Source organism: Cutaneotrichosporon cavernicola (genome assembly GCF_030864355.1).
Source record: "Cutaneotrichosporon cavernicola HIS019 DNA, chromosome: 6".
Classification (NCBI taxonomy): Eukaryota; Fungi; Basidiomycota; class Tremellomycetes; order Trichosporonales; family Trichosporonaceae; genus Cutaneotrichosporon; species Cutaneotrichosporon cavernicola.
Genome location: NC_083398.1, coordinates 2,145,646 through 2,158,474, shown reverse-complemented (window position 1 = coordinate 2,158,474; position 12,829 = coordinate 2,145,646). Strand labels below are relative to the sequence as shown.

General features: G+C 60.0%; 7 protein-coding genes across 7 annotated transcripts; 2 read left to right on the top strand and 5 right to left on the bottom strand.

Annotated features, from left to right (window-relative positions):
* Positions 1–13: 13 nt before the first annotated feature.
* VPS53 (uncharacterized protein) lies at positions 14–2,651 on the bottom strand (the record flags this gene model as incomplete). Its single annotated transcript, XM_060603350.1, has 6 exons — positions 14–334; positions 370–588; positions 664–1,509; positions 1,544–2,160; positions 2,212–2,508; positions 2,591–2,651. The coding sequence occupies 6 exons, from the start codon at positions 2,649–2,651 to the stop codon at positions 14–16; spliced, it is 2,361 nt and encodes a 786-aa protein (XP_060459652.1).
* A 205-nt stretch (positions 2,652–2,856) lies between these two features.
* On the top strand, positions 2,857–3,647 carry CcaverHIS019_0608450 (uncharacterized protein; the record flags this gene model as incomplete). Its single annotated transcript, XM_060603349.1, has 4 exons — positions 2,857–2,905; positions 2,945–2,959; positions 2,993–3,306; positions 3,438–3,647. The coding sequence occupies 4 exons, from the start codon at positions 2,857–2,859 to the stop codon at positions 3,645–3,647; spliced, it is 588 nt and encodes a 195-aa protein (XP_060459651.1).
* A 227-nt stretch (positions 3,648–3,874) lies between these two features.
* On the bottom strand, positions 3,875–4,775 carry CAB5 (uncharacterized protein; the record flags this gene model as incomplete). The annotated part of the gene is made up of 3 exons (XM_060603348.1): positions 3,875–4,262; positions 4,337–4,736; positions 4,769–4,775. The coding sequence occupies 3 exons, from the start codon at positions 4,773–4,775 to the stop codon at positions 3,875–3,877; spliced, it is 795 nt and encodes a 264-aa protein (XP_060459650.1).
* Positions 4,776–4,949: 174 nt separating this feature from the next.
* On the bottom strand, positions 4,950–6,147 carry CcaverHIS019_0608430 (uncharacterized protein; the record flags this gene model as incomplete). Its single annotated transcript, XM_060603347.1, has 4 exons — positions 4,950–5,448; positions 5,568–5,788; positions 5,820–5,914; positions 5,949–6,147. The coding sequence occupies 4 exons, from the start codon at positions 6,145–6,147 to the stop codon at positions 4,950–4,952; spliced, it is 1,014 nt and encodes a 337-aa protein (XP_060459649.1).
* Positions 6,148–6,375: 228 nt separating this feature from the next.
* Positions 6,376–7,888, top strand: HSX11 (uncharacterized protein; the record flags this gene model as incomplete). The annotated part of the gene is made up of 4 exons (XM_060603346.1): positions 6,376–6,718; positions 6,840–7,165; positions 7,222–7,831; positions 7,866–7,888. The coding sequence occupies 4 exons, from the start codon at positions 6,376–6,378 to the stop codon at positions 7,886–7,888; spliced, it is 1,302 nt and encodes a 433-aa protein (XP_060459648.1).
* Positions 7,889–7,979: 91 nt separating this feature from the next.
* Positions 7,980–9,206, bottom strand: atp12 (uncharacterized protein; the record flags this gene model as incomplete). The annotated part of the gene is made up of 5 exons (XM_060603343.1): positions 7,980–8,388; positions 8,549–8,655; positions 8,804–8,952; positions 8,992–9,051; positions 9,086–9,206. 5 exons carry the CDS (start codon positions 9,204–9,206, stop codon positions 7,980–7,982), a joined length of 846 nt encoding a protein of 281 aa, XP_060459647.1.
* Positions 9,207–9,396: 190 nt separating this feature from the next.
* Positions 9,397–12,771, bottom strand: USO1 (uncharacterized protein; the record flags this gene model as incomplete). Its single annotated transcript, XM_060603342.1, has 8 exons — positions 9,397–10,023; positions 10,061–10,239; positions 10,279–10,621; positions 10,660–11,166; positions 11,202–11,717; positions 11,753–12,187; positions 12,373–12,420; positions 12,463–12,771. The coding sequence occupies 8 exons, from the start codon at positions 12,769–12,771 to the stop codon at positions 9,397–9,399; spliced, it is 2,964 nt and encodes a 987-aa protein (XP_060459646.1).
* Positions 12,772–12,829: the final 58 nt, after the last annotated feature.

Below are 12,829 nucleotides of genomic sequence, written 5' to 3'. Positions count from 1 at the left end.
GCATGGCCATAGATTACATATACCCGTCGCGCTTACCGAACGTCGATACGAAGCGCCGGAAGTCGCCAAACGCCTTTGGCGTGTCTGCGCGACTCCCGTCCGGCGAGTAGTCGGCACTGCTCCGCGACAGAAGGGAAGGGAGTACGCTGCCGGGACCGAGGGTCTGCATCGCCGGTGACTGGGGCGCGTGCTGTGCCCTTTCGTTCCCGGGATCCATGTCGAGGCCTGTGAGGAACGACGTGTCTGTCAAGTCGTCCTTGGTGCCTGTCACTGAGAGGAAAATGTCAACGAGCTTCTGCTGGTCCGAGCGGGCCGTGCCCTTGAGGTCTAAGATCTGGTGTGAGATATATTAAGCATAGTGCAGCTCACCTTCTGGAAATTTGTGAACGACCTATCGCCGATAAGGAGGCAGTAGTTCTGGACGAACCCCTCGGGAGGATCATCCGGCGCGAGGATGACCTTGAGCATCGTCTCGAGCTGACCCGTGTTCTTGGTCACGTATTTCGTGTACCCGTTGCTCGAGTTCTCAGGATGTGGTTCGGGGAGGTCGAGGAGGCACGCCTTGACGGCCTGCACGTCGAGGAGGATCTGGTTTCAGCTTTGTCAGGGACGGCAGCCGACCACAGCCAACGGCGCCCAGTATCGGCATCACACCCCACTCACCTGCTCCGCGCCGATCTTCTTGAGTGGCCGGCTCTTGATAACCGCCTGTGTAAACCGCGCAATGACCAGCCCGACCGCCTTGTCGGCAAAGTTGCGAATGTACTTCTTGCTCTCGATGCGCGTACGCACGCACTCCGCGACCTCCTTGATGCTCCCCACCAGGTCAACGATGTACGCCGAGCGACCCGACACGTTCTCGAGGTCGCGCCAAGGCGTCTTGAGGATCGCCGCGAACGCTGGGTCGCACGCGGTCTCGAGCTCGCGCAGCATCGTCGCAATACACTGCGCCTTGGTGGCGGTGAAACCATCACGCTCGTCTGCGAATCCGATCGAGTCGCACAACTCCTCCTTGACCTTGTCCTTGAGGCGGTCCTCGAGTTGCATGGACGTGTTGGCGCAGTACTCAGCCGTGTTGAGTACCATACACGCCGTCTTGACCTCTGCCAAACTCGAGCGGCCTTCAAGCGAGCGCCGGATCGTCGGCTCCTTCTTGAGCGCCGCGAGGAGCACGTCGTCGTTGTAGATCTTGAGCCACTTGGCAAAGATACGAGCGAGCTTGACGACGGGATCCCCATTCGTGTACTTGCTGCACTGCTCAAGCGTCTGCCCGTAGAAATAGAACAGCTCTGTAGATGAAGGGAGGATCGTCGGTCCCGCATTTTCTGTCTCCTGCAGTGTGCCCTCGAGGCTGCTGCGCGAGCGTGCCCCTCGGTACTGCGACATCATTTCTGATAACGCCTTGTCCTGCGCGTCGACGTATGTTCCAAAATGCGAGTCGAAGATGGTCGAGATGGTCCATTTGGTGCTGGAGGACGAGTTGAGCCCGCCGGCTGTCACGTCCTCGAACTGGTGTCAGCTGGAATTCGAATATTGTGCTCACTGGCATGTTGAACCGGCGCGCGAGGGCGGCCTCAAAGTCGAGCGTCGCTTGCAATGCGTCCAGAAGAACGTTGACATCTGGCACACCCCGTCCGAGGACATTTGCAAGATCAACCCGCGTCTGCTCCGCAAAGCTCGCCACGAGCAGCCGCGTAACCTCCCAACTTGCGGGGAAGAGTGCTGCATGCTCCTCGTCATGGTGCTTAAGCACGCGGCGAAACCATGCGTACCGGCGTGCCACATTATCCAGCTGCCCCGCCTCGTCGGTACTCCGGAAAATGCGGCGGTACTCCGCCAGCTGGAGGGTGATGTATCGTTCGATGATGTGCTTGCGGTAATCGCCACCCAGGACGTCCACGACCAGCGCGGCCTCTGAGACTACGCGCAGGTCCGGCGGGTGGTTAGGGTCGTTGCGGAAGAATGCCTCCATCTCGGTGTTCACCATCTCCTGGACGGTACGCCTGTCCTCCTCGGCTGCGCGGAAGACCTCAGCAACTTCGGCGACGGTGGTTAGTGGCTTGAGCCCCTCGAAGAGCTGCATTACTGCCGACAGCGAGCTTGCCATATCGCGATACCGTTTCGTCGGAATCAGCTCCTTGAGCTGCCTGTGTGCGTGTTCTGGCGTCAGCTACGTTGGCGAGAGATGGTTGAGAGGGAAGGAAGACGCACTCAACATGCTCCACCGCTCGAGTGTCTGCATCGTCCGCGTGAGGTTGCGCTTGGCAACATCGAGACGCTGTACGTCCTGCGTAATGCTCTTGACGATGGCCTCTGCCTCGGCCGCCTTCTCCCGGATAGCGTTGATCTGCTGCATGAGATGCGCAATCTGTTTCTGGATGACGCCCATCCGCGCGGGATCCTGGTCGCGTCGCAGCTCGCCTTTCAGGCGTGCGACTTCTTCCCTCACGTCGAGGATCTCGAGCTCGAGTCGCGCATGTATTTGTTGATGACGCGAGAGGGCGGTAGCTGAGGTCAGCTAGCACACGAGGAGGTACTGCTCAGAAGCGGCTGGACTGGAACCGGCTGCTCTCCAGCAAGAAGAACGCACAATCTGAAAAGTCTTGGCTGAGACGCACCATCGCGGTGGCGGGCGCGTCGGCGCTCGTCATGCTTGGAAGTTGGGGTTGTTGTTGTTGGATGAGGAGGCCAGGAGGATGGAGAGATACCGACATCGTGGACGCCGCGGAATCATTTCGAGCGGAGCGCAGGGGCCCCGGCAAGTCACTCTCCATCAGTCACGTCCAGTCCATCCTTCCTCCCTTCTCATCTACTCATCTACTCATCTCCATCAAACACATTTCTAATCTAGGCGGGATGGGCGCCTTCGACCCCATCATAACCTTTGAGAAGGGGACGTATGTTGGTGAGTCCGCTTCAACTTCCCTAGCCAAGCTGACACCAGAAACGGACACTGGAAGTGAGCTATTGTCAAGACTTGAACTGACAGAAGACAAGGTCTCGCGCAAGGCGACAATCTTGGGTGCGCAGAATATCGTCCTTGCGGGCAAGAGCATCATCCAAACGCGGGCAATTGTGCGCGGCGACCTACGCCGTAACCAGACGGGCAGCTACGTCGTCATCAGTATGGGACGGTACTGCCTTCTCGGGGATGGTGCCATCCTCCGCCCACCAGGCAAGATCTACAAGGGCGCGTTCACGTTCTACCCCGTGCGCATCATGGATTACGTGCACATCGGGGCGGACTGTATTGTCGAGGCGGCGAGTATTGGAAGCTGTATCGAGATTGGGGCGCGGAGTATTATCGTGAGTCAGCTCAGACAACATCTTCGTGGAGCTGGCAAGTCCCTTTCTGAGACTGCTGCGGCTAGAAGTGAGGAGAGAGATGGAAGAGGGGGAGAGAGGATCAAGAGACGCGCCATTGGTCTAACACATAGGGCAAATTCACCGTCATCAAGGACTGCGCCCGTATCCTCCCCGACTCGGTCGTGGCCGATGGTACCGTCATCCCCTCGCTGACCGTGTGGGGCGGCAATCCCGCCAAACTTGTCAACACGCTTCCCGAGACGTACCAGGAGACGATCGAGGAGAAGTGCAAGAGTTATTACCGCAACTTTCGTGCGGCCGAGCCAGAGCGTCGCCGATAGGGAGGGGTAAGTCGAGATGATGGGAAAGAACAGACGCACCCGCGATATCCAGCATCAGTATACCATGTATGTATCATTCAGCACGCGTCACTGGAGCACGCGACCTGAGGCGGTCCCTCTGTCACCAGGTTTGTACCGATCGCGAGTTCAGTGGATGCCCCAGTATAGAGTACATCTCTCTATCCACCCTCTGTCTACCTACACACTGCCTCCTACACACTACACACCTAAGCCCGCTTGAGGTCCTGCATCTCCACCCCTCGCCTCTCCACCTCCCCGCGCGTGCGCTTCCGCACAGTCTTAGCCCGGAAATACGTGCGAAGGAGGCATATCCACCCAGCCATGATACCGACGGGTGGCACGAGCCAGCACAGTTTCCACCACCATCCCGAGCTCCCACCCTGCTGCGCGCGCCACTTGGCAACGGCACGATCGACTTGCGCCTCGAGGTCCGACAGCGAGCCACTGTTATCGACGACAGTGGTGGCATACACGAGCTTGTCCGCGACCGGCATCTGCGCGCGCATCCGATCTTGCGCCTGCGATTCGGTGAGGGGTGCATTTCCCGGGAGAGGGGGGCGGTCAAGGATGCGGCGAAGCTGGAGCTTTTCCGAGCTGCCATCAGTGGGATCGAACATGAGAGAAATGAGAAGGGGAGGAATGAAGGAAGGCCAAGGTCGGACACTCACATAAACACCACCATGACCTCACCGACCCACTTCCACAGATTCGCCTCGATGAGAAGAGGCACGTCGAGGACGATACACCACTCGCCACGAAGCCACGCCTTGAGTACAGCCATGAACATCATGCGCCGCACGGCGGGATGGATAATGCCGTTGAGGTACTGGCGTTCGTTGGGGTCGCGGAAGATGATGTCGCCGAGTGCGGAGCGGTTCAGGCTCCCGTCTGCATTGAGGATACGGTCCGCACCAAAGTGGGCCACGACTTTGCGGAAGCCTGCCGAGCCAGGGGCGATGGCATCGCGCGCGAGGATGTCGGCGTCGACGATTGAGAGATGGTGCCGTGAACTGAGGAGGCCAGAGACGGTGCTCTTCCCTGTGCCTATTCCGCCTGTGAGGCCGACGACTGCGGTTAAGTTGAAAGGTCGAGAGACGTACCGAGCATGATGGGATCAAGTTTGATAAAAGGAAGGTGGAGAAGATGGGCATCGACAACCCTTCGGTATTGACATTGGTGAGATCACACACACTCCCTGGGTTTACGTAACACACATTGACAACTCATGAGTCCTCCATCTTTCCGCCAGCCTCGATTCCATCGCCAGTACAGATGCATCATCTACAGATCCCAGAAGAAGTCCGTGAGGTCCTGCAGACCGTCTCCCTCCTCACACTCCTCCGTAAGCGGCTTGGCTCCACCAACGCCCGTAACGCCCCACTCGACATCCACGCCCTCAACGTCGTCCCAGTTCCAAGCGCCTGGCCCGCCCCACACGAGTGCCTCTTCATCCTCAGTGTTCTCGGCGACTGGTTCGGGAGCGCCAAAGAGCCGCGCCCACCATCCACGCTGGGTAGCGACGCGGCCCATTCCCTCGATGCGTCCGCCCGAGGCGGAGCGCGCCGACTTGAGCCGGTCCATCTCGCGGGTGAGGACTGAGCGCACGCGCTCCTCGGCCGTCTGGCGGGTCTGAGGTGCGAGATCGGGCGGCGAAAGGGCAGTGGCCTCGCGCGAGAGCGCGTCAGCCTTGTGTGCGAGGATGAGGAGACGGAGAGGGGAGGTGTTGAAGCCGCGCCGGGAGGCGGTGCCCGCCATCGCAGTGAGGAGGGGCGGTAGTTGTCTGTTGTCAGCAGCGGAAGCACACGGCGAACGGAGTGCGCGCGAGGGGCATGGGAAGGGAGAGTGGTGAGCCACATGTCAAGCTGAAGAGATCCAACGACTCAGCTCAACTCGACTCACTCAGTCACGGACGCCGCATTACGCACAACGCCCATCACATCCACAACAAACACCACCGCATCCGTATCAGCAACTGCCGCCGACACCTCGTCGCGCAACCGCGCATGCCCAGCCATATCAACCAGCCGGACCGTCTTGGAACGTCCGCTCGCGCGCAAAGCAACGCTAGCCGTCGACGGTACGGTAGACGTGTGTGTAGCCGGCACCTCGTCCTGTGCGAACTGGGGTCAGCGATGTCTCGGGAAGGCGCACCTTGGCAAAGATGGCCGTCTTGCCTGCATCCGTCGGACCGACGAGGAGGGCCTTGGGCACGCCAGAACGACGGCTCTTCTTACCCGCGGGATAGACTGCGTTAGTACACATTTTTCAGTTGGAGCGCACAGATGAAGAACAGAAGTGCGATGAACGCGCCCACGAGCGCCGCGCAGACCATGGGGTCGGCAAGGATCTCGCGGGCTGGCGCGATGGCCGGGTGGGAAAGGAGACGCTGAACAGCCGCGTGTCGCTGGGCCTTGGCGAGTGCCATCTCGGCGCGGGCGCGCAGCGTATCGGCCACGAATTGTGGATCGGGTTCGGCCATTGTGTAAAATGATTGAAGAGAGTGTTTGTTAGTGGAGAGCACGTTGTTGCGGAATCGTCAGGGAGTCATTCCAATCTCAAAGATATGGTCACGTGGCACTTACGTGGTACTGAATCCAATGCTGTGGCCAATTCAAGAAAGTTCAGAAGGTCCACCTTGTCCGGACGCGCCGGGGTGACGCGGTCCTCAACACTCACTCTTCCACAATCCATCATACACGATACACGGATGCCTGCCCCAACGTACGCCGCGATCGGTGCGCTGGTGCTCTACGCCGTCGTATGGGCTGTTGGCCTGAACGGTCTCCGAGTCGCTCGCTCCCGGTATGGCAAGAGGCACACGGCGTCACGTCTTTCCGCACTCCCTGCCGCCTCGGTCCCCGGGGTGAGCGTGATCCGTCCCCTCTGTGGTCTCGACACCAACATGTACTCGACCCTCGAGAGTGTTATGCGCCTCAACTATCCAAACTACGAGGTCATCTTTGCACTCCAGAACCCAAAGGACGAGGCGCTGCCGGTCGTGCAAAAGGTCATGGCGCGCCACCCGCATGTGCCGGCTCGGGTTGTGATCAGTGAGTCGGCGAGGGCATGGGATGTGCTGTGGGAGCTGTGGGAGCTGTGGGACCTGAGAGTGGTCCAGCAGTCTAGACGTTGGATCTTGGATCAATGTACATGTGGACGAGCTCACACCAGACTCTGCCAAGGTCGGCGTAAACCCCAAAGTCAACAACCTGATGGAACCATTCGCCCAGGCGTCGCATGACATCCTGTGGGTCCTTGACGCGACGGTCGCCATCCTCCCCGATGCACTGGGACACATGGTCGACGCTTTCCTCAGTCGCCGGGGTGACGAGGAGAGCGCGTCCTTAATCGCCGACAATGAAAGAGCCTCGCCGTCGCGTGGCATGGTCGGCCTGGTGCACCAGGTCCCCACCGCCGTCGTTTACCAGCCAACGTGGGGTAGCCTTATTGAGCAGGCGTACCTGAACTCGACACATGCCAAGATGTACCTGAGCATTGTGAGTGTGCTCCCAGGAACTGACGGGGAGCTTTTGAGGGTGCCAGCTGATGAAAGAACAACGTCGCAATCGAGTCGTGCGTCGTCGGCAAGTCGTGCATGTACTCTCGCACAAACATCAATGCCCTCTCCTCACCCGCACCATCCCTCGCCTCGCAAAATGTCAAGGGCATGGCAGGCTTCGGCCCCTTCATGGCTGAGGACAACATGATCGCCCTCTCGCTCTGGCACGAGCTGGGCCTTAAACACGCCATGACGGGAGACGTTGCGACTGACTTCCTCGGCGCCCTCACTGTTCGCGACTACTTTATGCGCCGAGCACGCTGGATCCGCGTACGCAAGATGATGACGTTGCCGGCGACGTCGATGGAGCCACTCACCGAGTCGATTGTTGCGAGCCTGTACGGCGCTTGGGCCGTGTATTCCCTATTCGGCGTTCCAAAGCTTCTCTTCTGGGTTCTGAGTATGGGCGCATGGCTCGCGACAGATCTGGCCGTACGAAACGCACTGGCGACCAATGTGCGCCATGTTGGCCCACCCCAGCCTACATGGCGCTTCATGCTTGCATGGGCGGCGCGGGAATGTCTCGCCCTCCCGATCTGGTTGTATGCCATGCTCGGCAGCCGTGTTGTGTGGCGCGGCAAAGCATACCGCGTCCTCGCGTCTGGTGAGCTCACAAACTATGATCCAGCTGACATCAGGCGAGGCGAAGCGGCTCGACTGAGGGTTTTCTCTATCTCTTCCATTTGGGTTTCCCAATCACCTCACCCCTGTACCATACCATGCATAGATATCTAGACATCCAGACGCTTGTCCTACACCTTTGCGAGCAGCGCCGCGACTGTTCCGAGGCTCCGCCGGATGTCCTGGTAATCGACGTCGTGCGTGTCCTCAACCTCGCCCCACTGCTCAATCTGCGCAGCCACCTCAACCTGCGCAGCCAAGGCAGCCTCATGCGCAGAGATACGCCCCTCGACGAACGCAAGCGCGACGACAAAGCTCTTGGTCGCGTAGACTGTGCGCTCAAACGCAGCCAGCTGCCACGAGTCCATGCCCTCCAGGACCTTGCGGAGTTTCTCGGCCGCACCCTCCGAGTGCTTGGGGAGACCGAAGCCAGTCGTCTGGCCGAGCGTCACGCCGTACTTGTCCTTGAGCCACTGGATGAGGGGGTCCCAGTGCTCCTTCTGGAGGCGGACGAGGGCGGCGGGCGCGTCGCCAGGGAAGCTGGTGTCAGCTGTGAAGAGTTTACGTCCACAAGCGGACTCCGGTGACTGCGAATCGAGCCGAGCAGCTTTCAGACGCCATCCGATCACCTGCTCAATTCAATTAACTGTATTGCAGTACAGTGGCGTTGCTCTTCTTGTCGCTGGCAGAGACCACTCACGCGATCGTATCCGTGTCGAGGTACTCCATCAATGCGTCAATGACCCCCTCGCGCGTTGGCGACCCCGGCGCACCAAAGCCGTCGACCGCGCGGGACGCGAGGGATGTCTGGAGTCAGCTTGCGCACAATGTTGGACATCTGCGATTCAGGTCACCTGAATGTGAACGTAACGGCAGTAGACCTCATCCAGGAGGGAGGAGGAAGAGAAGAGAAGAGAGCAAGCCAGGAGAGGGCAGAGAACAAGTCATCACTCACAAGCGGCAGCGCATGCTGCTTCAATACCTTGTCCTGGTTCTCCCACTCGTTTGCGATGAGGGTCGCAAGCAACCGCTTGTCCTTGGGGAAGATGAGCTTGGTGCCGGCGGGCGACTTGAGCGCGCGCTTGTCGAGGGTGACGTGGAAGCCTGGTGTCAACGACTGGAGCAAGTCACACTGGGACTCACCCTCAGGCTCCTCCTTGACATGCGCGTGTTTCCAGAACCGGCGAAGGGTGTGCTCGGCGCCTGGTGTGTTAGTTACCTCCCTATTGTTGCGTACGGTTAGTCTGGCTAAGTGCTGGTCCAGGCCGGTCCTCGGCAGCGCGTACTGCGGATGTGCTCAGTCCCCGAGTGGAGAGGCGGGGGACGACGCGGAGGGCGTGAATTGTGGGGCGGAACATGGTGAGAGTGATGATGGATGTGAATGGAACATGGAATTTCCACCTCCACTTCAAAAGTCCCAACTTGGCCAAAGTGGAGGTAGTCCACCCTACCAACCCTCCTCCCGGGAAAACAGTACAGCCCCAGCTTCCACAGCTCCGCTCGCTCTGCCCACTGCACACCGTTGAGATGAATAACATCCTTCTAAGTCTACTCTTCATCGTCATCATCATCGTCGTCGTCGTCGTCGTCATCTTCGTCTTCGCTCACAAAGAGGCCCTCGTCCCGCATCACCGCCTTGTCGCGCTTGCGCTTGCTGCTCAGCTCGTCAAGCAGCACGAGCAGGTCCTCGTGCTCCTTCTCCATCTCGGTGCCCTTAGCCTTAGTCGCTTCGAGATCAGACTCGAGCTCCTTGACCTGCTCGCGTAGCTTCTTGAGCTGGGCCTCGGTCTTCTTACCAATGCCCATGGGCGGCGCACTGGGCACCTCCTTGGCCTTGTTGGCTGCCTTCTCCGCTTCGTTCGCGCGCTCCTTCTCAACGTTTGTTGCGGCCTCGGCCTTGTCCGCCCTGTCGGCGGCTTTGGCAGCGTCGGACTTGGCCTCTTCCAGCTCCTTCCGCAACGCGTCGAGCTCCGACGTCACGCCCTCGAGCTGGGTCTTCGTCTCGGCGTGGGCAGCTAACTCAGCCATCTGCGAGGTCACCTGTGTCCGAGCTGCAGCAAGATCGGAACGGAGAGTGTCAAGCTCGGTCGAGGACGAAGCACTGGCCTCGGAGTCGGCAGAGAGCTTGGCCACCTGTTGGGAGAGCGCGTCGATCTCGGACGCGAACTGGTCCTTCTGAACGGTCAGCTTGTCTCAGGAACACCCAGCTCACCTCTTTGCTGTACTCAGAAGCCTTGTGAGACAGCTGCGACTGGAGCTTGACAACCTCGTCCGTCTGCGCCTTGAGCTTCTGGCGGAGCGACATGATGATGCCAGCAGTCTCGCTGTCATCTGCAGACGTGCGGCTCCCGACGGCGTCAGGGTCAACTGCGATGGAGCGCTGGATGGTGTCTACTGTCAGCTTACGTACGCACACTTCTTGTAGCTCACAATAATGGTTCTTCCAGAAGTCGACAAACGCCCAATCGAACCACAACTCAAGACCCTCGTCCTGCTCAATCGAGTCCTGCGACTGGTGCGCCGCCGTAGCATCCTCGCCCTCGGTGTCGAACGCGTCCGGCTGCACTGCGCGGAATCGCGGGTCCTCGCGCAGGCGTGCCATCCGCGAGACGAACTGATCCGGCCCAATTCTTGAGTGGAGGATCGGGTGCAGCGTCGCACGGGTGACCTCTCCTGGCTCGCGGTTGAACTCGTAGCAGATGCCGAGGAGGAAAGCACACAACCCCTGGATGAGGGGGTCGATGCCAGTCGGCTGGGTGATGGGAGTGATGAGCTGGAACAGTCAGTAACAACCGGATCAACTAAACTCACCACCTGCAGGTTTGAGCTGTCAGAGAGGAACTCGGTCACCGACTTGGGCGAGTCCCAGAGCCAGGTCGAGAGCAGGACCAGATAACCGACCATGACGCGTGTCCAGTCCTCTTCCTCGAACGACCCGTCGCCGGCGCCTTCCATGGTGGCCTTGGTGGCAGCTTCGCCCTGGGCGCGAGCAGCCATCATGAGGTTGCCGACGACGAGCTGGAGGAGCGAAACGTTGTCGTCATCGTCGTCACCGCCGCCGGGGAATGAGATCTCGCGCGCGAGCTTCTTGATGTGCTCTGAGCTGCGGATGAGGTGCGACATGAGCAGGCACGAGAATAGCGAACGGTACGGGTCGAACGGCGCGTCTCTAGGGTGGAGGTCGAGGAGCCCCGACATGATGAGCGACCCGGCCGACTGCGGCGTGTCTGGGAAGTTTGAGTTCGGGTTGTCCTCGGGCGGGGACACCATTGACGAGATGATGCCTATCCTTGCGTCGTCGTTGTTGTTGACGTAACCCTGAATGTCAGTTGTCGCCGCTCTGAACAGCTCACCTCAAACATGTTGACACCCGCAGCGCGGCCGCGCAAGCCACGACCGCCCGCACTCGGATCTCCCTCGATGACCGCCGAGACAAGCGCGACGACTGCCGGCCGAGGCGGAAGACGGACGAAGCCGCCGTTCGGGTGATCCATGTCAGCGTGAACGGGAACAAGCGGCGCGAGCATGAGCGTCGACAGCAGCGCCTGGTTGGGGAGCGACGACAGCATGATCGGCGTGAGGGTGTTGATTGCTTGGCACTTGAGCCCGTTCGGCGCGTTCGACGCGAGAGACAGCTCGAGAAGACACCTTGTGACGCCGCTGCTCGCCATGGCGGACTGGTTGGGACCTCCAGGGCCGCCGATCAGCATGCGTATCAAGCCAAGCACCAAGCCGGCGTTGTACAGCTTCTGCTCCGGCCAATCCTGCAGTGCAAAGGTATCCGGCGCCTGCTCATCGGCTGCGAGCGAGTAAGGGAAGTGGAGGATCGGGGGGATGGAGGGAATGAACGAGAACTCGCGGAAGAGGTTCTGCCGTCAGATCAAAGCTGTGATACGCAATTCACCTGGTTGGAGACGTTGAAGCGCAGAAGGGTACCAATGACGGACAGTGCGTCCTGGACAACGATTCCGCCCTCGATGCCATTCTCGGCGGTGATAATGTCCAGAATCTTTTCAAAGCCTCCAGAGAAGGCAATGATCTTCTGCAGATCGGCGTTGCTGGCGAGCATTGCGGGAAGGAGGAGGAGAGCCTCGTTCCGCAGCATCTCACCAGCACCTCCGCCCATGACCGCGCCCTGTGAGCCTGGTGGCGGGGCCTTGGGGTCGAGCACGGTAAGCACGCCGTCGACGCCTGGTGGCGGCGCCGACAAGATGTAGCTCTGGGCGAGGGACGCGCGGGCCGTGAGGATCTGCGAGAGGAACTGTAGGGCGTAGAAGCGCGGGAAGAACGCCGGGGAGGCCGAGAGCAGCCCGATAACGGCATGGAACGGTTCAGGTGTCTAGTGTGAGCTGATTCCTGGCCTCCAATCGGTACAGCTATCGCACCGCGCGCTCGCCCCCAGCTTCCAAGCGGTCCAGCCGCCATATCCTCCAAGCACGTCGCTTATCGGTGACCTCGCCTGCGGTCTCGGCCACCTATCACCTCCACACCGGCGCACAACTGTCACTGCCCAGACCCACTCACCTCGAGGAAAATATCAATGTGCTTGAGTCCTACTTCGTCCTTGGCAGGCTTGCTGTTAGTTTGGGTCTTGCGCGTCTTGCTCATGCTAACCTTGTCCGGCACTTCGCATAAACTCATGAGCGCCTCGAGCACGGCCTTGGCAATGTCGACATCGTATGGCGCGTCGTGTTGCAGCACAGCGAGTAGTGAGGGGAACGCGGCCTGGCCGACCTCGGCCTTCCAGTCACGGCTGAGGCCTTTGAGACCGAGAACGGCAGTCCGGCGGTCATCGACCTGTGGCGAAGTCTGGATCTTCTCTACGAGCTTTGTGATGGTATCGTTGGCGGTTTGTGGTGCGGCACTGAGCTCTCCTCGCAGCGCAGTGACTGCGGAGGAGAAGCGCGCGCCGAAGAGGGACATGAAGCGTGATGTGTTGTGAGGGGGGGGAAAGGAAGATGGGTCGATGGCAAGGTTGGTG